Genomic DNA, 25,684 nt, shown 5'->3' on the forward strand with positions numbered 1-25,684 from the left:
ACTGTGTTGTATTGACAGTATGATTGAAGGATTAAAACAACATGTAATTTTGTTCAAAATGTACTAATTTGAGTATATTTTCACCAAAAACTTACATGTAAGTGTAAAAATTAGTACTTTTCCTTTAATATTTTCTGAAATATTAAAATTTTCTTAAAACTAAGGTAAATACAAATTATTACTGAACATTAATCAAAATAATTTCTTCTGATAACACTGAAATTTTTAATCTTATTAAATATTTTTATAAAAATAGTCACTATTCTTGTGTTTGCCCTCTAACTGTGCATAGTCCATATCATGTCCGTGCAGTTTTCTACGGAGAAGGCAATGGCACCCCACTCCAGTACTCTTGCCTGGAAAATTCCATGGATGGAGGAGCCTGGTAGGCTGCAGTCCATGGGGTCGCTAAGAGTCGGACATGACTGAACGACTTCACTTTCACTTTTCACTTTCATGCACTGGAGAAGGAAATGGCAACCCACTCCAGCATTCTTGCCTGGAGAATCCCAGGGACGGCAGAGCCTGGTGGGCTGCCGTCTATGGGGTCGCACAGAGTCGGACACGACTGAGGTGACTTAGCCGCAGTTTTCTAGATTTATGTAGACACGACTGAGGTGACTTAGCCGCACTTAGCCGCAGTTTTCTAGATTTATGTAGAGACAAATTAAACAATAATGGGAATTGCTTAGAAGTGCAAAATGTTTCTCTGGCACCATGTGCAACTGTTGCAAACACTGTGCACTTAGTTGCTAGTACTTCCAGAGCCACAAGTTAGAATACAAAGAGAAGCAAGAAAATGGATGTTTGGCACTATTAGGAAGCAGCTTTTCCTTATGCAAGAATCAACTAGTTTTGCTCTACCAGAGAAAGAATTTGACAGTTAACTAATCTTTTTCTCTTACCTGAGCACTTAGGCTGCTCAAGTTTTATCTCCTTTCTGAAGCAGGGACTAAAATGTCAGTATCAGCACAACCTGCAATCTTCTCTGCATTGTTTCAGCTTCTCCCTCACTCCCTCCCCAAGTCCCTTAAACTTATTATTGTTGTGTAATATTTCTGACATACAGAATGAACAGACTAGTGTAATTAACTGCAGTCCCTTCCTTTAATTTTTATTTTTATAATATTTGTTTATTTTTGTCTGCGGTAGGTCTTCTGTTGCTGTGTGGACTTTCTCCAGTTGCTGTGCTCAGGCTTCTCATTGCAGTGGCTTCTACTGTTACAGAGCACTGGCTCTAGGGTGCACGAGGACTCAGTGGTTGTGGCTCATGAGCTTAGTTGTCCTGCAGCATGTGGAATCTTCCCAGACCAGGGGTCAAACCCGTATCCCCTGCGTTGGCAGGCAGATTCATAAGCCCTGAACCACCAGGGAAGTCCTATCCCTTTCTTTTAAGAATATAGGCAAGGGGAGTGTTTCTTGGGGGCTTAAAGGGTGTGAGTTGTGAGAGTGAATGTGTTCGTGGTTATAGGACTTGCTGGGTCAGTACTGAGTACTGGATCCTGAGTAAATAAGAATCCTTAATCTTCTCTTAAATAGAGTCCTTAATGAAATTATGTCTGTGTGTGTGAGAGAGACAATGACAATGATATACAAAAAGTTCGTGTCTATTACTTTTTATGCTTAGTGCTTTTTGTTTCAAATTTTTTCACCATTCAAATTCATAGAGATCCTCCTGAGTTTCCTTCTAATGGTTTTTAAACATTTTCATTTTAGTGAATTCATCTAGTTTATTTTGTGAATGGGGGAATCAGGAGCCTAATTTTATTTTTTATATTCTGAGTTAGTTTTCCCAATGTCATTTTGGGCATTTGGGATATTTATTGACAAATTTACATTTATTATTAGCAAAACCTTCTTACTCATATATGGAGTTCAAATATATGCTTGGATATGAATTTGGATTCTCTTGGTTATTTATCCATTTGTTTATTTCCTATTTTTAGTATTTTTTTTGTAATTGTGACTTTGTAATGTATTTTGATAGCAAAGAGGATGATTCTTCCATTTATTTTTAAATAGTACTTTTGTTATAGAATTCTAGCTTGCTGTTTTTCTTTCAGAACTTTTTAGTTTCTTTCCTTGTAGTGTTCTTATCTGGCTTTGGTATCAGAATAAGCCTGACTAATGAAATAAGTTTGGAAATGTTCCTTTCTCTTCTGTTTTTTTGGAAGAGTTTGATGGTAGAATTCACCAGCCAAACGATCTGGTTCTGGGCTTTTCTTTTTTTGGGCTCTGCTGGGTCTTCATTGCCATGAGGGCTTTTCTCTAGTTGCAGTGAGTGGGGGCTACTCTGTAGTTACAGTGCACAGGCTTCTCATTGTTGTGGAGTCTCTTATTGCTGAGCATGGGCTCCAGGGCACACAGGTTCAGTAGTTGCAGTGGGAGTGCTCAATAGTTGTGGTTCCCAGGCTCTAGAGTTCAGGCTTGATAGTTGTGACACATGGGCTTAGTTGCTTCACGGAATGTGGGATCTTCTCAGGCTAGGAATCGAACCCTGGTCTCCTGCATTGACAAATGGATTCTTTACCACTAAGTCACCAGGGAAGCCCCCTGGACCTCTCTTTTTGGGAGGTTTTCAATTACTGATTCAATTTCTTTACTAATAATTGGTCTGTTCAGATTCTGTTTCTTCATAATTCAGTCTTGACATGTTGTATATATTTCTTATTGGTTCCATTTTTTCTAGGTTGTTCAGTTTGTGGTCTAAAAAGATGCTTGATATGATTTCAGTCTTCTTAAATTTATTAAGATTTGTTTTATGGCCTAATGTATGATCTGTCCTGGAGAGTATTCTATGTGTGCTTGAGATGAATGTGTGTTCTACTGCTGGTCTACAGGAATTCCATATAGGTCTGTTCAGTTCAGTTCAGTTCAGTCGCTCAGTCATGTCCGACTCTTTGCGACCCCATGAATCGCAGCACGCCAGCCCTCCCTGTCCATCACCAACTCCCGGAGATTACCCAAACCCATGTCCATTGAGTCAGTGATGCCATCCAGCCATCTCATCCTCTGTCGTCCCCTCCTGCCCCCAATCCTTCACAGCATTAGGGTCTTTTCCAATGAGTCAACTCTTCGCACAAGGTGGCCAAAGTATTGGAGTTTCAGCTTCAACATCAGTCCTTCCAGTGAACACTCAGGACTGATCTCCTTTAGGATGGACTAGTTGGATCTCCTTGCAGTCCAAGGGACTCTCAAGAGTCTTCTCCAACACCACAGTTCAAAAGCATCAATTAGATCCATCTATCTAATGTGTAGTTGAAGTCCAATCTTAGAGCACTTTAAAGAAGTTATTATTCTAAGTCTTTTGGCTTTCATAGTTTCTTTGGTCAGCTACTAGTCTTATTGATGCTGCTTAAAAATAACCTTTTTACTCTCTGACAGCAATTTGTTTTTTTTATTTTGAACTTTGATTTTCAGCAGTTTTCTGTGTTACCCCAGGGTTTGGTTTTTTTTTTTTTCCTTTGCTGGGATTCATGGGGTTTTTTGAATCTATTGTTGGATGCATTTTGTTGGTTTGGGGAATGTGTCAGTCATCATATCTTAGGTATTGGTTCTGTTGCATTCACTATCTCCTTTCCTGGATTTATAGTTACACATACATGGGGCTTAATAACTTATCCTCTGTGTTCTTGATCTGACTTCTGATACTCCCTCCCCATCCCACCCCCAACCCCTGCCATATTTTTGTCTCTGCTTCATTCTGTATATATTCTTCTGGTACTACTTCATTTCTCAAACTTTTACTTCACCTGTGTCTAAGCTGCTATTAAAACCATCCATTTTATTCTTTCTTATAATCTTGTCATTGACTGTTTTTGTTTCTAGAATTATTTGGTCTTTTGTTCAGATTTCCTTGGCCTTCCTTATCTCCCACCCGTTTCCAGTTCTCTGCCACTATTTTCAGTCTTACAGTCATATGTACACAGTACTCAGTTATTTTGAAGTATTTTTCTGATAACTACCATCTGGAGGTCCTGTGGGTCTCTTTCTTTTGGCTAGTTCTTTCACCTTTTAATTAATTCATCCAAGTCTATGAATTGCATTTTAAGTATTGATTTGGTTACATCCTATAAATCTTTTCATCCTTCAGGTTTTTGTATGTTAATGTTTCTTAGTCACTTAAACATTTTGTCACTTCTGTCTTTTAATATCCCATGGACTATTCAAATATATGTGTTTAAGTTTCTGAATAGATAGGAAGTTTGAAGCTGCCTTTGCAGCTGATTTCTAAATTTATTGCATTGTGAAAACAGATAATCTATTATGTTTATTCTTTTGCATACATTGTGTTTTGTTTTTGCTGTGGTGACTTAAGATTTTTCTCTTTTATTCTTATTCAGAAATGTCCTTACAATGTGTCGAGATGTAATTTTTCTTATTAATCTTGAATTCCATGGAATCTTTCAATTTGTGGATTTTGTGTTTGTTTTGGGAATGTTCTTAGCTGTTCAACTGCTGCCATCCCACTGTTCTTTTTTGTTTTAAAATTTTTCTAGGTTTCTTGAAGAATAGATATTGGAATGTATGCATCTCTTCTTCTTATCTCAACTGTTTATTCTATACTTCCTTTATGATATTCTGTGGTACCCTCCACTTCGTCTTTTTATTCCAAGGAGTGTTCCCTCCTGAACCTTTCAGGCCTGTGGTGATAGTGGCAGTGGTAAATGCTCAGGGTTCTCTATCATATTGCTGTTCCCCTTATGGTTCCTTATTAATCTCCCTGTTGGTTGCTGACCTCCAATGCTTCTTTCTTACCTCCATAATTGCATTACTACAGGCTAAATTTTCATCCTCTGTGATGGCCTGGGGAGAATGAGAAAGAGAGTAAAGCCAGGTAGAAAATGGGGACACTCCTCCTTGGGAAGTGGGAAAGCAAACTATAGGTCCCTGCATTTCCAGTATTTTGCAGGCAAAATGGTAAAACAACTGCCCACTATTTAGAGATCTTGGAATCATTGCTGGTATTCTGGAATTCCCAGCAAGCCACACACCTAGAATCACCCATTTAGTATTTAAGCTAGAATAGAAAAAGCAGATGGGGCAAGACCACAGTAGGCCCTGGATAGACTTGTATGGAGCAGCTGCACACTAGCTGCTTATTTGCAAAGACTGGTAATTTCTTGGTAATTTCACTTTCCTCACAATAACCCAAACCCACCTTTCACTGATCCCTAGTTTTGGACCCTACCTACCTACATTTTAGTGTGTATTTACTTTTAAAAGGTTAAATAAGTATAAATTGCAAATAAAACTGAAGTTTCCCTTTGACAAATAGCTGATCACAGTTTTGTGCAACTCTCTATTCTTCTTCCTCAATAAGCTGACAAATAGTCAAACTGTCCTGAGTGGTATTAAGTGAATGTCTCTCTCTGTATACACACAGGTGGGTGCACACAGTTGTGTGTATACTTAACTTGTACCTAGAGATAATTGTAAATAATACTAAGTTTCTTTTTTCATGTAAGTGGCATTATGCTGTATTTATCATCGGGCAACATGTTTTTTAATCACTAAAACTGGCTGCAGATATCTAAAAGTTGGGTTTATTGTGTTCACAAAATTGATTATGATATGCCACATTATATGTATTCATTCCTTGCCCTCTCTCCCATTCCCAGCATCAATCTAGGTACTTTTGAGTTTTCCCACTCAGAACAATGCCAAAGTATGTTCAAACTATCACACAGTTGTACTCATCTCACATGCTAGCAAAGTAATGCTCACAATTCTCCAAGCCAGGCTTCAACAGTACATGAACCGTGAACTTAGAATAGGAGAGGAACCAGAGATCAAATGGCCAACATCCACTGGATCATCGAAAAAGTAAGAGAGTTCCAGAAAACATCTACTTCTGCTTTATTGACTATGCCAAAGCCTTTGACTGTATGAATCACAATAAACTGTGGAAAATTCTTAAAGAGAGAGGAATACCAGGCCACCTGTACCTGCCTCCTGAGAAATCTGTATGCAGATCAAGAAGCAACAGTTAGAACCTGGATCAACAGACTGGTTCCAAATCAGGAAAGGAGTACGTCAAGGCTGTATATTGTCACCCTGCTTATTTAACTTATATGCAAAGTACATCATGCAAAATGCCGAGATGGATGAAGCACAAGCTGGAATCAAGATTTCTGGGAGAAATATGAATAACCTCAGATATGCAGATGATACCACCCTTATGCAGAAAGTGAAGAGGAACTAAAGAACCTTTTGATGAAAGTGAAAGAGGAGAGTGAAAAAGTTGGCTTAACTAAATATTCAGAAAACTAAGATCATGGCATCCAGTCCCATCACTTCATGGCAAATAGATGGGGAAACAATGGAAAGAGTGAGAGACTTTATTTTTGGGGAGCTCCAAAATCACTGCAGATAGAGACTGCAGCCATGAAATTAAAAGATGCTTGCTCCTTGGAAGAAAATCTATAACAAACCTAGACAGTGTATTAAAAAGTAGAGACATTACTTTGTCAACAAGGATCTGTCTAGTCAAAGCTATGGTTTTTCCAGTAGTTATGTATGGATGTGAGAGTTGGACTGTAAAGAAAGCAGAGCACGAAAGAATTGATACTTTTGAACTGTGATGTTAGAGAAGACTCTTGAGAGTCCCTTTGTCTGCAAGGAGATCAAACCAGTCTATACTTTAGGAAATCAGTCCTGAATATTCCTTGGAAGGACTGATGCTGAAGCTTCAACTCCAATACTTTGACCACCTGATCTGAAGAACAGACTCATTGGAAAAGACCCTGATGCTAGGAAAGATTGAGGCAGGAGGAGAAGGGGACGACAGAGGATGAGATGGTTGGATGGCATCACCGACTCAACGAATATGAGTTTGAGTAAGCTCCAGGAGTTGGTGATGGACAGGGAAGCCTGGCGTGCTGCAGTCCATGGGGTCACAAAGAGTCAGACACAACTGAGCGACTGAACTGAACTCAGAACAATGCTGCAAAAATGTGTTTAAACTTGGCTTCTTATGCATGTGGAATAAATGTTTCTCTGGGGATCAGATTTCTTTTTCCCTCTAGAGTTAATCTTTGGAAATGCAGGAGATTTTTTTCTCTTTTTTTGCTCATCACTTTTTGTATGCCTCTTATGTATGTTCTCATTGGCACTTAAATTTCTTTCCTGGCATGGCTGCTAGAAAGTAAGCTGACTAATGTCTTTTGTGGTTTAAAGATAGACAGTCCTATATTACTCTTGTTTAATTAATTAACTGCCCTCTATGTTGGATATCCTGTGATTCTATTACAAACCTCTTCATGGTACTGATTTTATTTTAACGTTGTTCTATTCATGATGTTTAGAAAATATTGTTTTTATTTCTTTTCCTTTATAGGACTAACCTCCAAACCTCCAAGTTGCATTTGGAAATGTTAGATGCTTTTGTTAAGATGGTGCTTAATGTAAGCGTGTTGCTTACTGTTTCCATTCTCCTTTGAAGGGAAAATGTGCTTAGATTATCTTTTTCTCCTTTCACTGCAGATTTGTATATTGTTACATATCCTGTTCTTTGGCAATATACTTGCATATACCTCCCTTCTTAAATATTGTATTACTAGCTTAAATTTCGTTTAGACATTAATTCAAGATTATTTTTCTTCCGGTTCCCAAAGTTGGAATCTCATGAGGGAAGTCCACGTTTATATTCTTTCACTGACTAGTTTTGTGACCTTTTGGCAGGACTTTGACATTTGTTTAAGTCATCTATCAAAAGAGAAGGCTTGAATAAATCATCTTGAGGCTTCATCCAGAAACTTCTTTGACAGAGTCAAATGAGTAATTTCATAAACAGTGAGGAACTTAAAAAGACAACATTTATTGCCTTTGGTATAAGCAGCAGTGTTTATTTATGTGTTTTAAGATTTTTAAACTGTAAACATATAGATTGCAAGATTCAGAAAGTATATGTTTTCTTTTATAGGTGTTTTGTTCAAGTTTTAAAATTAAGTCAAAATGCCAATAAGACCAGATCTCCAGGTAGGTAGTCCTAGGCCAAAAGGAAGTATTTTAATTCCTAAAATCACTTTTTGTTTATTTATAGATATTAAATGCTATAGTTTTAGGAAAGACAAAACTTAACTTGTTTTTATGAAATGGTCAAGAGTTCAATAATTTAAATAAAAATGTTATCTTTCTATTTTTCTATAGATTTGTTTCCAAAAGCTTTAAGAATATAAAGTATTAAAGATTATTTGCATATACCTTTTACATAGAAGTGAATTATACATTGATATATATACAACTTATGCCTGGATACTTTAATGTCAAGGCTTAAAATTATAAGATACTTACATTTAGGTCAATCATATTACTGTATGAAAATTCCTTGTTAATGGGGGTGTACTTTAATAGCAGGAATGGCAGGCTTTGTAAAGCTTATAAATATAGAACATAATAATAAATTGTGTGCATGTAATGCTTAAGTTATTTTGGTTGGTATAGCTCCTAAAAAAGTGCTTTTACCTTCTTTATGCATTTTTTTTTTTTTACTATTAATATTAAACCTCATGAAGAAGTTGACAGATATGTTAGGGTTTTATCCATGGTATTAAGTATTAGTTACTATAAAGTTGATTTATATTTCTTTCATTAACAGGTTTTTGTTTTTAACTTAATGATGACTTTCCAATAAGAGATATGAAGTGGAAATTATTAAAATACATTTTTCCTATATAGATATTTTTATCAAAGAAACTTAATCTCTAATTTTGTTACTCCAAATTTAATAGTGGACACTTAAATTGTTTTATAAGCTCTTGAGAATTTTCAAAGGTGAAAGCAATTCTTAAATTACTTGATTCCATAGGTGACTAATGTTGGTTTCGATTCAGTATATGTGCTATTTTCTATATTTCTTCAGCAGTTGGAAAAATGCATTGATGATGCTTTAAAGAAAAATGATTTTAAACCTTTGAAAACACTTCTACAAATTGATATTTGTGAAGATGTGAAGATTAAATGCAGCAAACAGTTTCTCCACAAGTTAGATGACCTTATGTGCAGGGTAAATACTCATATTTTTGTTGAATGATTGTTAGGGTTATTAGATTGCACTCTACTTTTTAGGAGGAGATTCTCCATTGGAAGAAATGAATAAAAAGGCTTCGGCAGGCTCACTTGTATAAATAAATGCTTGTTGCACCACTTGCTTTTTTGTGTGTGTTTGAGGAGTCCCAAATAACATGTTGGACTGTTGTTTTGTAAGCAGTATATACAAAAATCATGTTTACCTTGTGATACCATTATTAACTTGATTTAAACCGGAGGAGAATAGGGTACTTACTTGAGGTTTAAACAATGTGATCTACTTTTTGAAAACCTACTAGCATATTATTCATGCCGTATGGACAGTGTTTGTTGCTTGCAAAAATAAAACAAGTAAAAACAAAAATCATCTAAAATCTTGGACTTGATTTATCATATGTAAAGTATTTTTATACTTTTATGCAAGTGATTATTGACAATCTCCACCAGAATTTGATAATTGTTACAAATCTAAGAGTAAAAATTTCTTGTATCCCTTAGTTAAATATGTAGAGCTTTTTAGAATGGAAGGTAACTGATTCATTGCCTCATAAGTCTAAAGTTTCTTGAATTATATAATTCTGCATTTTTGTGCTGAGTTTGTTGTTCACTGGCTGAGGGCTATAAGGAAGTCGCCTTTTAAAGCCACACTTTTGTCCTTTGTGATATGGAGATTATGATAATGACTAACACTCAGGATTTGTGAGGATTATATTAATAACATTACTAGCATAATGCCAGTTCCATTTTACTTTGTATTTGCAGATGTTTAAATCTATGATTTGCATTTTAGGAGCTTAATAAAAAAGATATCCAAACTATTTCAACCATTTTGGTTTCTTTTGGAAGATGTGGCAAAAATATCAGTATATTGGGGCAAGCTGGACTTCTAACTATGATAAAACAAGGACTAGTCCAAAAGATAAGTATAGAATATGTAACATATTCATGTGAAGGAAATATGTTTAAAGCTGTGTTTTCCAATTAAGCAGTTCATATTCTTGAAAAATAAATTTGGGAAATGTATATAAAACTTTGAGATAAAATATTTTTATAACCTGTGGTATATGTTAGAAAATTAAAGATCCCAAGGAAACTGTATACAGGGTCCTTGATGATCATGTGAATGTAAAGGACCCAAAACTCCAAAAAGCCTTAACTTGCTTTATTTTCTCTAGCTCATCTTAGTCATAGTCTAACTTTTATTTTTCTTTTTATATTGTTTATTATGTTTCCCATTTTAAAATGTATTAATTTTTGTCTTTTTCATTCTTTGTTACACTCCCAGCAACAAGAACAGTCCCTAAGGCATAGCATGTGCTCAAACATCTCAAAATAAAGTAATGCCAAAACTTTTCAAATAGTAACAATGACAAAATGATCTAAAGTGTAATGATAATTTATTTTTTATCTATTGTGTGAATGTTCATGAACTAAGAATTTGAAGAGAGTAATAAAGATTTTCTACTTGGAATTGGATTAACTTCATTCCCATCTAAAAAATGGGAAACATGTAGTGAGTTACCAAAAAGCAAAAAACAGTGAAGATGTTTAAGAGCATAAACTTATTTTGATACAGTACTGGAGTTTTTATTTGTAATGTTTGTTTTTAGGTTTACTGTTTCTATAAATACATTCTTAAAATTATTAAGTGAATTCAAAGTGACTAATGTATACATTTCATTTTTTTTACATGGTTGCCTGGTTTGAAAAATCCAAGGAGATTATTCTGAGTTGGGGAAATTCAAAAGATGAAGCTGTTATAAATATGATAGAAGACTTACTTGATCTTTTGATGGTAACAACCATATTGATTCACTGATGTTATGAAGCATGTATGTGTTCATTTAAAAACATTTGTGCTCTATATGGCCTGAGATCAAAAGTCATTAACAGATTGGTTAGTGCATTTATCTGATTAATTAATTGGTTAATACATAAAATCTAAATAATTTGCATGTGTTCATTTAAAAACAAATTGTGTTCTATATGGCCTGAGATCAGAAGTCACTAACAGATTGGTTAATGCATTTATCCTGATTAATTAGTTAATACATAAAAGTTAAATAATTTTATGGTGAATTCAGAAATAACCTATTTTAGTACTATTTTTAATGGTTTTTATTATAAGTAAGTTTTAAATATTATTCATTTTCTTCTCAGGTCATACATGACATCGATGATGAAGGTATAATAAACATTTTATTTCTATTGGAACAATAATTTGCTGTTAAAGTTCTGGTATAATTTTGCAACTCTTGTCTTGTTATCCTGATGTTAGGAATATTACCTAATTCAGGGGTCTGCAAATATTTTCTGTAAAGGATTAGATAGAAAATATTTTAGGCTTTGTGGGCCAAGAAAGAAATTGAGACTATTACACAGGTACTTATTTAACAAGAAAGAAAACAAATTTCTACAAATGTTTTATTGATGCAACTCAAAGTATAATGATAATTGAGTACAATGTTTTTATAATACTAATAAAGAGAATAGCATTCTTTTTTGAGAAGATAACAGTGTCTCTTAATTAAGGTTCAGAGTTAGTGTTTGCTGTTACAAAAACTGACTGCACGTCTTATTTGTTTATGCTCATCTATAATGAGATTTTGTATATATTGCATTAGAAAATGTCTTTTCACACTCATGCAGATAATGGCAAATACTGATATCAGTTCATGAACATGTATTTTAATTGAGCGTAGCCATCAGTTGGCAACATTTATAGAAATTAGGTTTTTTTCTTAATATTTGCCATATATATATATATATATATATATGGGAAAAGTCTGATATCCTATAAATGCTTTCCAAGCGATGGCTATGTTTAATTAAAAGTCATGCTCAAGGTGGTTCAGATATCTGGTAAAGAATCTGCCCGCAATCTGTGCGAGACCCGGGTTCAATCCCTAGGTCGAGAAGATCTCCCCTGGAGACGGGAATGGCAACCCACTCCAGTATTCTTGCCTGGAGAATTCCATGGACAGAGGAGTCTGGTGGGCTCCAGTCCATGGGGTCACAAAGAGTCGGACACACTGAGCAACTAAGACTTACTTTTTTCCTAATATTTACCTTTTAGAATGACATTGCATTGCAGATTAATCACTTTCAGTTGAAGGTTAGGTGGAAGCTCCTTAGTTGCACAGTTAAAATCAGTTTTGAAATATGGAAATTTCCTTTACACTTAAATCACCGACCCAAAACACTGCTGGGTCTGTAGTTGGAGCTTAGAAAAAGTATATCACCTATGTTTCTGTTGGAAATGGGGATGTCATTTCTTGTCTTAGTTTTTGAAAGCCTCTTATGATTCAGATGACCTTTGTTTCACTGAAATGACTTTACTGAAGTAGAAGTATCTCATATAAGCACTATTTTTCCTTGGATTTGGGGGCTGAATTCATTAAGAAATCTTAACAACTCTGCAGCCCAAGCTAATTACCAAAGCCATTCATTCAGAGGTGGCTAATGATTGCTGAATGCCTAAGAATGAATGAAATTCACCTGAGACTACTAATTCAGTAAAACATCATAGATTCATATATTTCCATGGAGTACCTGCTGATGAATACAGCCATACAAAAAGGGACAGTGAGTTGGATTTGGTTTGTGGGCCATAGTTTGTCCTTGATCTAGTGAAATTTTTAGTAGTACAGGGAGAATATAGAACATGTTACAACTCATTATCTCAACTTGTGTTTGGTAGTGCCTTGTACCTAACAATAAACTCAAGTTATTTTATCTCTGTGTTGGTTGGGGAAGAATTACCTAGGATTGGTAATTGAGGCTGGTGAATCCTTTATATTAATAAGGGAAGGAACAGCTGTTTACTGCCTTCAAAGCCAAAACGTTTTAAAAGATTGATTGCTGTTTATTTCAGTAGTAGTTAATGCTATGTTTTCATTTGTTTTTTGCAGTTAACATAACAATCTAGTCTAAATTCTTCAGTTTTTAGGGGAGAAAACAGTCCTAAAGCACCAATGATTATGAAGTGATCCAGCCAGTTTTTTTAAGTAAATCATTTTATCTTTTCAGATAATTCAGTGATTTTTTTTCTTCTTTTAATGTAGTCACTGTGAAATTATGCATTTTCTGTTCCTATGTTGCCATTTTTTAAAATTATTTCTTAAAAATTATGTTGTGAATTAGCATGGGGCAAATTCCTCTTAATTGGTATTAATAAAGCCTTGGCTTTTGAGAGACTAGGGTCAAATTTTAGAAATAGGTAATGTTATTTATATCTTCATGAGGAGGTATTAATGACCATTATGAAATTTTGGAGGTATGACTATAAATTATTGAGGCCAGTTTTTATAAAAACCTCAAAATAGAAGTTTCCAGTTTTGAACTATATATATCCAAAACACTAATACTGCTTTAAGTGCCTAAAAAGGAGAAACTGGATCTGGGGTTATTCCTTTGTCAGAGTTCAGATCAGTCACATCTGTTGAATGATGTTTTTCCAAAGTTACACAGCTGATTTGTGGCAGAATCAGGACTGAATTTCATGCTTCCTGGTGGCCAGGACAGTCCGTGGGCCTTCTTCTGAACTGAACTAGTATGTCCTTTCCATTCACTCATATAAGAAGAGATTGTCCTTTAAAATACACATTTGTCAATAATTGACTTTTATTCAGGTAAAAGGCAAATAGTGGAAAGTTTCATGCCTCAAATTTGTGCCCTGGTTATTGACTCAAGAGTGAATATTTGTATTCAGCAGGAGGTAAGCCATTATTTAGTTTTTCTTTTAAAAATTAAAGAGAAAGTAGAAACAATTTGGTGGCAATTTATCAAATTGAATAATTATCTTATCTTGGCACTGAATTATCATGTAGTGTATTTCTGTGGTCTTAATTCATTGCCTTGGAGAAGGAAATGGCAACCCACTCTGAAAAATGCCATAAACAAACAGTTCTTAACAGGCTATAGTCCATGGGGCACAAGAGTTGGACACAACTTATGGTTTCAGGGGGAGAAATTCATTGCCTGACATGATGAATATATTACATAAATATATATTGAACATTTATAACCATGTGGATTTATGTATATGAATAGAGCTCATATGAAAATAAACTGTACCATCTAGATACTAGTTCCTCAGTATTTAAGTGCTAAAAATAATTTATATTCATATATATTGATAATGCATATGTACATGTGTACAGTCATAATAAATATTAATTTTTTTTGCTTCCTTAGTTCTTATGATAGAGTAATAATGAACATGTCATACTGCAGAGTATGAGTGCTTTAAGTATAGGAATCATGGTATATTATATTTTTGATATCCTTTGTTTTATGTTTTCTTGTATTCACTATTTTACGCTTTATATTCTTTCCTCCATCCTTCATTCCTTGCATAAAATGCTGTGATTAAGAAAAATAGGCTTCTAAGTTTATGTACCTATCTCTGAAAACATATTAATGTTTCACTGAATATCTAAAGTTAATGGATTCTCTTTTTTTCTTTTCTAGACTCTAAAAAAAATGAATGCGATGCTTGACAGAATGCCTCAAGATGCCAGGAAAATACTCTGTAACCAACAAATGTTAATTCTCATGTAATAATCTGTACTATATTGCTTTAATTAGTGGTTCAAGTCAAGAATTTAAAGGATGTTTTATAAGGCAAATAAGGCAACCATAAGTTGCATTAGTAATTAAAATTAGTCAACTGTTATAGGTTTCTAATATAGTTTATGGGTATGTTTTCTGCCACAGTCTGATACTAACCAATTTTAAGTTTTCATGAAGTTTTTTACCCTAAACAGATGAACTTTCTATTTAATTGATACTTGTCCAGTATATAACCTGCTGTTTTGATTCACAGGAGTAGTATGGGAGAAAGGATTTTAGATGCTGGAGGTAAGAATGTTTTTTCAAAATGTTCATATTTGAAGTTATTCCAAATTTATTAATAGAATATAATATTTCAGTCAAAATAATATAATGGAAATTATATGAAAAAATTATAAACTGTGCATAATCAAGCAATTTTTAGTTACCTTAATAAATAAAGGATAAATATCTGTGGAACTAAGAAAAGAAGTATGATAACTGTTGTCAAATATAATTTGTGCCTAATAGTAGGTTTATGAATAATAACTTAATTTTCCAGTAGATTTTAATTCCTTTTGCCAAGAAATTTCTCAAATATATTTTATAAAATAAGGAGGTTTAATACTCTTGGGATTGATTTGTTTGTAAATGTCTTTATTAAAAGAACTGAAATTTTCTTTCCTAAGTTTCATATGAGAAAATTTTGATGTAGTGATTTACATATAGAACAAACCAGTGGCTTCAAGTACTTTAAAATAACTGTGAACATCGTGATATACAAAAGGAAAACAAAGATTACCTGTGATTTATAGACTTGTCAGTTATTTTGCAGTTCACAACTCTAATAATAATGGAATGATAGTATGTTTGCATATTTAGGAGTTTCTTTTAAATGTCCTTAAAATTTTTTGTTTTATTCCTTTTTTTTGTTAACAAACTTGTCTTATTTGGGCTGTGTTCATGCCATGTAACGGTGGGATATTTCTAATCTATATGAAGAAAATGGCAAAAGATGAGTAAATTGCACTGTGTTTCTTATTTCTGTTGCTTGTTCTAACACCTTATGAAATACAGAGTTTCATAAACTTTAATTTTCATAATTTCAAATAATTAACTTTTTTTTTAAGATTATGACTTGCAAGTGGGTATCGTCGAAGCTTTATGTAGAATGACCACAGAAAAACAAAGACGAGAACTGGCTTGTCAGTGGTTCTCAATGGATTTTATTGCTAATGCTTTTAAAGGAATTAAAGACTCTGAATTTGAAACAGTAAGTAGTATAAAATAACAAATTAACAAGTTTTTTTAATTACTGTGTTTTTTAAAAGCTCTCTCTTTTTTAAAAAATTAGGATTGCAGAATATTTCTCAACCTTGTAAATGGCATGCTTGGAGACAAGAGAAGGTAAGTTTAATGCAAAATACAACCATTAATGATAAAAAATAGAGCTCAAGAGGGGAGCACACAATGTTAGGCTGAAATAATCCTCCACTGTTCTTATTTTACTTTGTACTTTTTGGAGGAAAATACATTTTTAATTAATGTGAATTAATAACTTTTTCTAAGATTGGTTTACTGTATTTCAGAATTGCATATGCATTATAAATTTAGTGTTTAAGGAATAATAAAAGTCTAAATATAAATATTACTTGAGCTACCTGTATCCATATACTGGGTTAAAAATGTATAGCAAATATAAATCATTTTCTTTTGTCATTAACATTGTAAGGATGTTCTTCCTGAGGTTATTTAATCTCAAGAATGGTCTAGGTAATACAAATTTTTTATCACTTTTGACAATGACAGGAAGTATTTTTGTTGTGCAGTGCCTGGCACCTCATAAATGCTCAAGACACATTGGATGAATCAATTCACATTGAGTTTACCTGCTACAGAGAAAAGATAGGGTGAAAGTTAAGTGCAAAGAGTCATACTATTTGAATTTGAATAGTAGGTTCCCCTCTTCCTGTTCTAATGTTGAACAAGTTGTTTAACCTCACTTGCCTCAGTTTCCATAGCTATAAAATAAGAATACTAATAATATCTTCCCAACCCAGGGATAAAACCAACATCTCCTGCATTGCAGGCAGATTCTTTACCATCTGAGCCATCAGGGAAGCCCACAATAATATCTACCCCATGTCTGTTGTGAAGATTAAATGAGATAGCTATTGTAAGTCCTTATAATAGTAATTGACCAAGAATGTATTCAGTGAATTCTGCCATTTTTATTAGCAGTATTATTCACTTCTACCCTTCCTATCTAATCCTGTAGGAACTTCCATTATATTACTATAAGCTATATTGGGAATCTCTGCTCATAGTCAATAACATGAAAAGTAATTTGGTACAGTTAACTTTAGTCAAAATGCTAGGTTGAGTAGTAGCCTCAAAATAATTTGCTTTCTTTCAGAAACAGATTTCCACTAAATTCTCACTTTAAAGAGTAATAAAGAAGGAAATAATGATTTTATTTAAATTGTCACTACCGCCTGATTTCCTTTTGATTATAGGCATGATTTGTATGGCAAGTCAAAATTATGGTGTGGAGGCTTATTAATTTTTTTTAACTCAAACTACTTTATCTTTCAGGGTCTTTACATTTCCTTGTTTGTCAGCATTTCTTGATAAATACGAGGTAAATTTTAATTTTAATGCATATTGTTATAGTTTTTAGGTGATATTTGATCTAGAGGTCAACTGAATTGTAGGTTACAAATTGACAAGAACATTAATGTTAGTCATAGTTAGATCACAAATAACAGCTGGTCTGATATTCTAGATCTAAGTGACATTTTATGAAATGACATATTTGTAGCCAAGGATGAGTAAAATATAAAGCTGTACTTCAAATTATCTTATGTTTCCTTAATCAAACCCATTATTGTTTATTATTCATGAATATATTCAAATGTGAAATTATCTTCAACCTTTATTTGTACTTGAGTATTTGTGATTTTTTTGGAGCTGGCTAATTTCTGTGTAAAATAGTAAGCAGCTTTTTTTTATTGTTTCTAAATTGATTTAAATGCTATACTTGCCTTCTCTTTATCTTCCTATACCTTCCAGCTATACTTTTTTCTTTTTTTAAAAAAACTCAATCATGAATGTATCATAATTTTATATTTATATATAGCATAATTATAATGTCATAATTTTCTGTTGTCACTTTTAAAAGCATAGTATGTTCTAATTTTATATGTTTATTTTATTAGCTGCAAATACCATCAGATGAAAAACTTGAGGAGTTTTGGATAGATTTTAATCTTGGGAGCCAGACTCTATCATTCTACATTGCTGGAGACAGTGCTGTAAGTGTTATTCCCTCTGTATCATTTTGAGTTGTGTGTGTATGTATGTATATAATATTATAATTCAGTTTAAGAATGTGGATTTCTTTGTATATTTATTTTCTCACTTTTAATAGATTTCAGTGTTAGCTCTAATAATTTTGATGAGCATGATAACCTATCAAGCTAATTAGAAATGAAAATTATTTCTGACGTTTTATAGCAACAGAAAACTAAAATTTAATACTAGTTTTTAAATATAAGCTTTTCAGAAATTACATGTTAATGATAAAATTTAACATTCAGATGAACAAAGTGAGTTGAATCTAGAAAAGACAACAGTTACTTAAGTACAGAAACACTCAGTTAAAAATAGCATTAACAAACAATGACAAATGGTCTTATTTTATTCTTTCATAGCATCTTCTGTTTGAAAATATTGAGGAATTGATTTTTATGGTTGTATTTAGAAGTGAATTTTAGTTCTTTTCTGTGCTAAATTGTTAGCTATGCTTAAACTTTCCAACCAGGTTGTTTGTTTTCTACTGACCCCTTTTTAACCTGAGGAAAATTCTTAAGCCATTGTTTCCAGATAGCCACCACTTACTATTTACTACAGTGGTGTACTTCTAGCTCAAACTGTAGGGCGGAGATCTGAGTAAGAGTTGGTCTGCAGTTTACTAATCTGATTGTGATTGCTGATAATGATGCTTTTTGTCCAGGTAATCTCTTTATAGACAAACATTAACCAGATGCCTCTTAGGAATTCCACATATCTTTATTTCTTTTTAGAGTACCTTCTTAGAATGCTTATTAATGAGTTCCAAAACCTAGCACTACTCAGAGGAACTGACAGTTTTCATTAGTGTATTTATTCTTCCAGGCATTATAGGAGTATTTTTAACTGCATTTTCTTTAGGAAGTAGACTTTCATTTTCAGAGAAGAAGATAAAATAGGATTGGAGTGGTTCCTGATCATCGAAAAAGCAAGAGAGTTCCAGAAAAACATCTATTTCTGCTTTATTGACTATGCCAAAGCCTTTGACTGTGTGGATCACAATAAACTGCGGAAAATTCTGAAAGAGATGGGAATACCAGACCATCTGACCTGTCTCTTGAGAAACCTGTATGCAGGTCAGGAAGCAACAGTCAGAACTGGACATGGAACAACAGACTGGTTCCAAATAGGAAAAGGAGTACGTCAAGGCTGTATATTGTCACCCTGCTTATTTAACTTCTATGCAGAGTACATCATGAGAAACGCTGGGCTGGAAGAAACACAAGCTGGAATCAAGATTGCCGGGAGAAATACCAATAACCTCAGATATGCGGATGACACCACCCTTATGGCAGAAAGTGAAGAAGAACTAAAGAGCCTCTTGATGAAAGTGAAGGAGGAGAGTGAAAAAGTTGGGTTAAAGCTCAACGTTCAGAAAACTAAGATCATGGCATCTGGTCCCATCACTTCATGGGAAATAGATGGGGAAACAGTGGAAACAGTGTCAGACTTTACTTTTTTGGGCTCCAGAATCACTGCTGATGGTGACTGCAGCCATGAAATTAAAAGACGCTTACTCCTTGGAAGGAAGGTTATGGCCAACCTAGATAGCATGTTTAAAAGCAGAGACATTACTTTGCCAACAAAAGTCCGTCTAGTCAAGACTATGGTTTTTCCAGTGGTCATGTATGGATGTGAGAGTTGGACGGTGAAGAAAGCTGAGCGCCGAAGAATTGATGCTTTTGAACTGTGGTGTTGGAGAAGACTCTTGAGAGTTTCTTGGACTGCAAGGAGATCCAATCAATCCATCCTAAAAGAGATCAATCCTGGGTGTTCATTGGAAGGTTTGATGTTGAAGCTGAAGCTCCAATACTTTGGCCACCTCATGCGAAGGGTTGACTCATTGGAAAAGACCCTAATGCTGGGTAGGATTGGGGGCGGGAGGAGAAGTGGACGACAGAGGATGAGATGGTTGGATGGCATCACCGACTCGATGAACATGGGTTTGTGTAGACTCCGGGAGTTGGTGATGGACAGAGAGGCCTGGCATGCTGCAATTCATGGGGTCGCAGAGAGTCGGACACGACTGAGCGACTGAACTGAACTGACTTCACTCGCTTGGTCTAATGGATGATTCAGCAAAGAAAATAAGTAATTTTAGTATTATACATGATAGGGATAGTATAAAATGCATTTATAAGTATTAAATACCTCATGTGTTCCAGAGACTAATCTAGAGAGGCTGGGAGAAAGTTCTTCCCACAGATACATTTAGACTCTCCTTTCCTCTCTGGATATCTGTGGCAGTAGTGCATTCTCCCTATGTTCTCTCTCACTGTCCTCAAAGCCTTTCTCTACTATTGTGGCTGCTTAAAACCCTCCCTGTGTCTATTTAACATGGTATTCGAGGGCCTTTATGACCTGGGCCCTCGCTGTTTCTCTGATAATCTCAGACTCTTCTCCATGCTTACCATGTTCAACCCCCATTCATTTTTTTCTTTTCCTCTAGATAATGCTCTCTTCAGGTCTTTGTACTTGCTGCCTAGGAACCTCAGGATCTTTGCATCCCGTTTAGATAGTATGAAGTAGCTATCCAGCCATAGTATATCACATTGTCCTCTTTTTTTTTTTTTCTTTTATAGTAGTTGACTTCAGTTCAATCGCTCAGTTGTGACTCGACAACCCCATGAACCACAGCACACCAGGCCTCCTTACCATCACCAACTCCCGGAGTCCACCCAAACACATGTCCACTGAGTCAGTGATGCCATCCAACCATCTCATTCTCTGTCATCTCCTTCTCCTCCTGCCTTCAGCCCTTCCCAGCATCAGAGTATTTTCAAATGAGTCAGCTCTTCACATCAGGTGGCCAAAGTATTGGAGTTTCAGCTTCAGCATCGGTCCTTCCAATGAATATTCAGGACTGATTTCCTTTAGGATGGACTGGTTGGATATCCTTGCAGTCCAAGGGACTCTCAACAGTCTTCTCCAACACCACAGTTCAAAAGTATCAATTCTTCTGTACTCAGCTTTCTTGATAGTCCAACTCTCACATCCATACATGACCACTGGAAAAACCATAGCCTTGACTAGACGGACCTTTGTTGACAAAGTAATGTCTCTGCTTTTCAATATGCTGTCTAGGTTGGACATAAGTTTCCTTCCAAGGAGTAAGCGCCTTTTAATTTCATGGCTGCAATCACCATCTGCAGTGATTTTGGAGCCCAGAAAAATAAAGTCAGCCACTGTTTCCCCATCTATTTGCCATGAAGTGATAGGACGAGATGCCATGATCTTAGTTTTCTGAATGTTGAGCTTTAAGCCAACTTTTTCACTCTCCTCTTTCACTTTCATCAAGAGGCTCTTTAGTTCTTCTTCACTTTCTGCCATAAGGGTGGTGTCATCTGCATATCTGAGGTTATTGATATTTCTCCCAGCAATCTTGATTCCAGCTTGTGCTTCATCCGGCCCAGCATTTCTTATGATGTACTGTGCAAGTAAGTTGAATAAGCACGGTGACAGTATACAGCCTTGACGTACTCCCTTTCCTATTTGGAACCAGTCTGTTGTTCCATGTCCAGTTCTAACTGTTGCTTCCTCACCTGCATACAGGTTTCTCAAGAGGCAGGTCAGATGGTCTGGTATTCCCATCTCTTTCAGAATTTTCCGCAGTTTATTGTGATCCACACAGTCAAAGGCTTTGGCATAGTCACTAAAGCAGAAATAGATGTTTTTCTGGAACTCTCTTGCTTTTTTGATGATCCAGCGGATATTGGCAATTTGATCTGTGGTTCCTCTGCCTTTTCTAAAACCAGCTTGAACATCTGGAAGTTCACGGTTCATGTATTGCTGAAGCCTGGCTTGGAGAATTTTGAGCATTACTTTACTAGCGTATGAGATGAGTGCAATTGTGTGGTAGTTTGAGCATTCTTTGGCATTGCCTTTCTTTGGGATTGGAATGAAAACTGACCTTTCCCAGTCCTGTGGCCACTGCTGAGTTTTCCAAGTTTGCTGACATATTGAGTGCGGCACTTTCACAGCATCATCTTTCAGGATTTGAAATAGCTCAACTGGAATTCCATCACCTCCACTAGCTTTGTTCGTAGTGATACTTCCTAAGGCCCACTTGACTTTACATTCCAGAATGTCTGGCTCTAGGTGAGTGATCACACCATTGTGATTATCTGGGTCGTGAAGATCTTTTTTGTATAGATCTTCTGTGTATTCTTTGCACCTCTTCTTAATATCTTCTGCTTCTGTTAGGTCCATACCATTTCTGTCCTTTATTGAGGCCATCTTTGCATGAAATGTTCCCTTGGTATCTCTAATTTTCTTGAAGAGATCCTTAGTCTTTCCCATTCTGTTGTTTTCCTCTATTTCTTTGCATTGATCACTGAGGAAGGCTTTCTTATCTCTCCTTGCTATTCTTTGGAAGTCTGCATTCAAATGGGTATATCTTTCCTTTTCTCCTTTGTGTTTTGCTTCCCTTCTTTTCATAGCTATTTGTAAGGCCTCCTCAGACAGCCATTTTGCTTTTTTGCATTTCTTTTTCTTGGGGATGGTCTTGATTCCTGTCTCCTGTACAATGTCACGAACCTCCGTCCATAGTTCATCTGGCACTCTGTCTATCAGATCTAGTGCCTTAAATCTATTTCTCACTTCCACTGTATAGTCATAAGGGATTTGATTTAGGTCATACTTGAATGGTCTAGTGGTTTTCTCCACTTTCTTCAATATAAGTCTGAATTTGGCAATAAGGAGTTCATGATCTTTATATTAGTTATTGCTACTTAAAATTCTTTTATCTGTTGTTTTTTTGTGTATCCCCGCTCCCATAGAATGTAAGATTTATTAAATCAGGGACCCATCTTCTCTCATTTATAACTGTTCAAGGGCTCATATTTACGAATGAATAAATACAACACTCAACTGAAAAATACTCTGTGTTAGTGATAGAATTCAAAGGAGATTGGAAAGAAGGCAAGCAGTATAGAGCCAAAGAAAGATTATAAATAGGAGACAACATCAGTTGAATAAACATTTAATAAGAACTTACTATGTGCCAGATATATACTAGGCGTTGAGCATCACATTCATGTAAAAGATTCTCCTGGTTGGGGAGAAGAGATTAAAAAGGGACAAGACCAGAAGCAGTTAGACTTACGCAGTAATCCAGGTGAGAGGAATCCTGGTGGCACAGTTTTGGAACGTGATGGTGGGGATGGATGGAAGTGGATGGGTTTCAGAAAAACTTGATGTAGAATTGAGCAGATTTGGTAATTTGTATTAAAAAGAGGAAGGATTAATAAAGCTTTGGTAACTGGATGGATGGGGATGCTGTTTTAGGGGGATCAATTTTGTAGGGGAAAGATAATGATTCAGCTTTGAATGTTTTGATTTGGAGGTGCTTGTGGGGCATTCAGCTGAAGATAAATTGTAGGCAGTTGAATATATTGGTCTGAAGTTCAGATGAGAGAACTGAGCTGTAAGTGGAAATTCAAAAGCTCTCTGTATACAGAAGATAAATAAAACCATGGGATTCTGTGAGTGTCTAGATGACAAAACCATAAGAAATGTATACACGGATAGGCAGATGTATACATGGATGTACACATGTATATAGGATAGGCAGAAGAAACTAGCCTGAAGGATGCTTGACAAGTCTGCCAAAAAAGATCAAATTAAAAGGGTATCATGTTACAAAAGGTAAAGGAAGGGCGTTTTATAAGAGGAAATGATCAACTCTTGTCAAAACACAGTTAAATAAAATAAAAGCTGATCATCCAAGAAAGAGCAATTTTGTTTAAGCCGTAGGATTTAGGCATTCCTGGAAAGTTGAAATATTTGTAGAGGAAGTAAAGACAAGCAGAAGAGAACACAGTAGAAGCTAAAATGAGATGTAGATTAAAGGGAGGGGTTGTTGTTAGGTACTTTATTTTAAGGATGACTGTTTTCAAACTGATGGTTAAAGTAACAATGAATAAAAAAGTTGAGATCAAGAGGAAGAGAGCATAATGGAGGGAGAGTAGCGGGTGAAGATGAAATTGGTGGGCACAACATGTTGGTAAACTGTTGAAGCTGGGTAAGGTCATGTTTTGGACTCACTATAACGATTTCTATTTTTTTAAATCTTTTTGAAAATTTATATTATGTAGACTTTTTTTTCAAAAGAAAAGCTTTGAACCAAGTACCTCTGTATATGAGGAAGAGTCACTTTAAAGTTAGCAAATGATGATGAGTAGGTGTTATACACAGAGAAATAGAAAAATGCTCAAAGGAGAAAGGAGGATACCAACCCTTTCCTACTGACCTTGAGGTCTGGGAGACTTAGCACCTTGACTGGAGAAGGCTGTAGTTAAATGGTACTGGTTCTCTCAGAATATACACTGGTTTCAATTAAGGCAACTAAGTGGCGGGACTTTTCATTACAGAGGACTGGAATGCAAAAGTAGGAAGTCAAGAAATACCAGGAGTAACAGACAAATTTGGCCTTGGAGTACAGAATGAAGCAGGGCAAAGGCTAATAGAGTTTTGCCAAGAGAACACACTGGTCATAGCAAACATCCTCTTCCAACAACACAAGAGAAGACTCTACACATGGACATCACCAGATGGTCAACACCAAAATCAGATTGATTATATTCTTTGCAGCCAAAGATGGAGAAGCTCTATACAGTCAGCAAAAACAAGACCGGGAGCTGACTGTGGCTCAGATCATGAACTCCTTATTGCCAAATTCAGACTTAAATTGAAGAAAGTAGGGAAACCACTAGACCATGCAGGTATGACCTAAGTCAAATTCCTTATGATTATACAGTGCAAGTGAGAAATAGATTTAAGGGACTAGATCTGATAGAGTGCCTGATGAACTATGGACGGAGATTTGTGACATTGTACAGGAGACAGGGATTAAGACCATCCCCAAGAAAAAGAAATGCAAAAAAGTAAAATGGCTGTCTGAAGAGGCCTTACAAACAGCTATGAAAAGAAGAGAAGTGAAAAGCAAAGGAGAAAAGGAAAGATATACCCATTTGAATGCAGACTTCCAAAGAATAGCAAGGAGAGATAAGAAAGCCTTCCTCAGTGATCAATGCAAAGAAATAGAGGAAAACAATAGAATAGGAAAGACTAGAGATCTCTTCAAGAAAGTTAGAGATACCAAGGGAGCATTTCATGCAAAGATGGCCTCAATAAAGGACAGAAATGGTATGGACCTAACAGAAGCAGAAGATATTAAGAGGTGGCAAGAATACACAGAACTGTCCAAAAAAATCTTCACGACCCAGATAATAACGATACTGTGATCACTCATCTACAGCCAGACATTCTGGAATGTGAAGTCAGATGGGCCTTAGGAAGCATCACTACGAACAAAGCTAGTGGAGGTGATGAAATTCCAGTTGAACTATTTCAAATCCTGAAAGATGATGCTGTGAAAGTGCTGCACTCAATATGTCAGCAAACTTGGAAAACTCAGCAGTGGCCACAGGACTGGGAAAGGTCAGTTTTCATTCCAATCCCAAAGAAAGGCAATGCCAAAGAATGCTCAAACTACCACACAATTGCACTCATCTCACATGCTGACAAAGTAATGCTCAAAATTCTCCAAGCCAGGCTTCAGCAATACATGAACCGTGAACTTCCAGATGTTCAAGCTGGTTTTAGAAAAAGCAGAGGAACCACAGATCAAATTGCCAACATCCACTGGATCATCAAAAAAGCAAGAGAGTTCCAGAAAAACATCTATTTCTGCTTTAGTGACTATGCCAAAGCCTTTGACTGTGTGGATCACAATAAACTGCGGAAAATT

The 25,684-nt window shown here is 35.4% G+C and overlaps 1 protein-coding gene across 1 annotated transcript in view; it reads left to right on the plus strand.

Annotated features, from left to right (window-relative positions):
• Positions 1-25,684, plus strand: part of SYCP2 (synaptonemal complex protein 2) — an 81,181-nt gene that overhangs the window by 1,976 nt on the left and 53,521 nt on the right. Inside the window, 12 exon segments of the mRNA XM_081559352.1 lie at positions 7,925-7,980; positions 8,864-9,007; positions 9,821-9,949; positions 10,721-10,825; positions 11,191-11,215; positions 13,662-13,747; positions 14,503-14,588; positions 14,858-14,892; positions 15,714-15,856; positions 15,938-15,990; positions 17,179-17,224; positions 17,802-17,897. Coding sequence (XP_081415478.1) covers positions 7,957-7,980; positions 8,864-9,007; positions 9,821-9,949; positions 10,721-10,825; positions 11,191-11,215; positions 13,662-13,747; positions 14,503-14,588; positions 14,858-14,892; positions 15,714-15,856; positions 15,938-15,990; positions 17,179-17,224; positions 17,802-17,897 — 972 coding nt within the window. The 5' untranslated portion in view covers positions 7,925-7,956.

This window comes from Giraffa tippelskirchi, chromosome 13 (genome assembly GCF_054371585.1).
Source record: "Giraffa tippelskirchi isolate mGirTip1 chromosome 13, T2T-mGirTip1v1.2.pri, whole genome shotgun sequence".
NCBI classification, from domain to species: domain Eukaryota; kingdom Metazoa; phylum Chordata; class Mammalia; order Artiodactyla; family Giraffidae; genus Giraffa; species Giraffa tippelskirchi.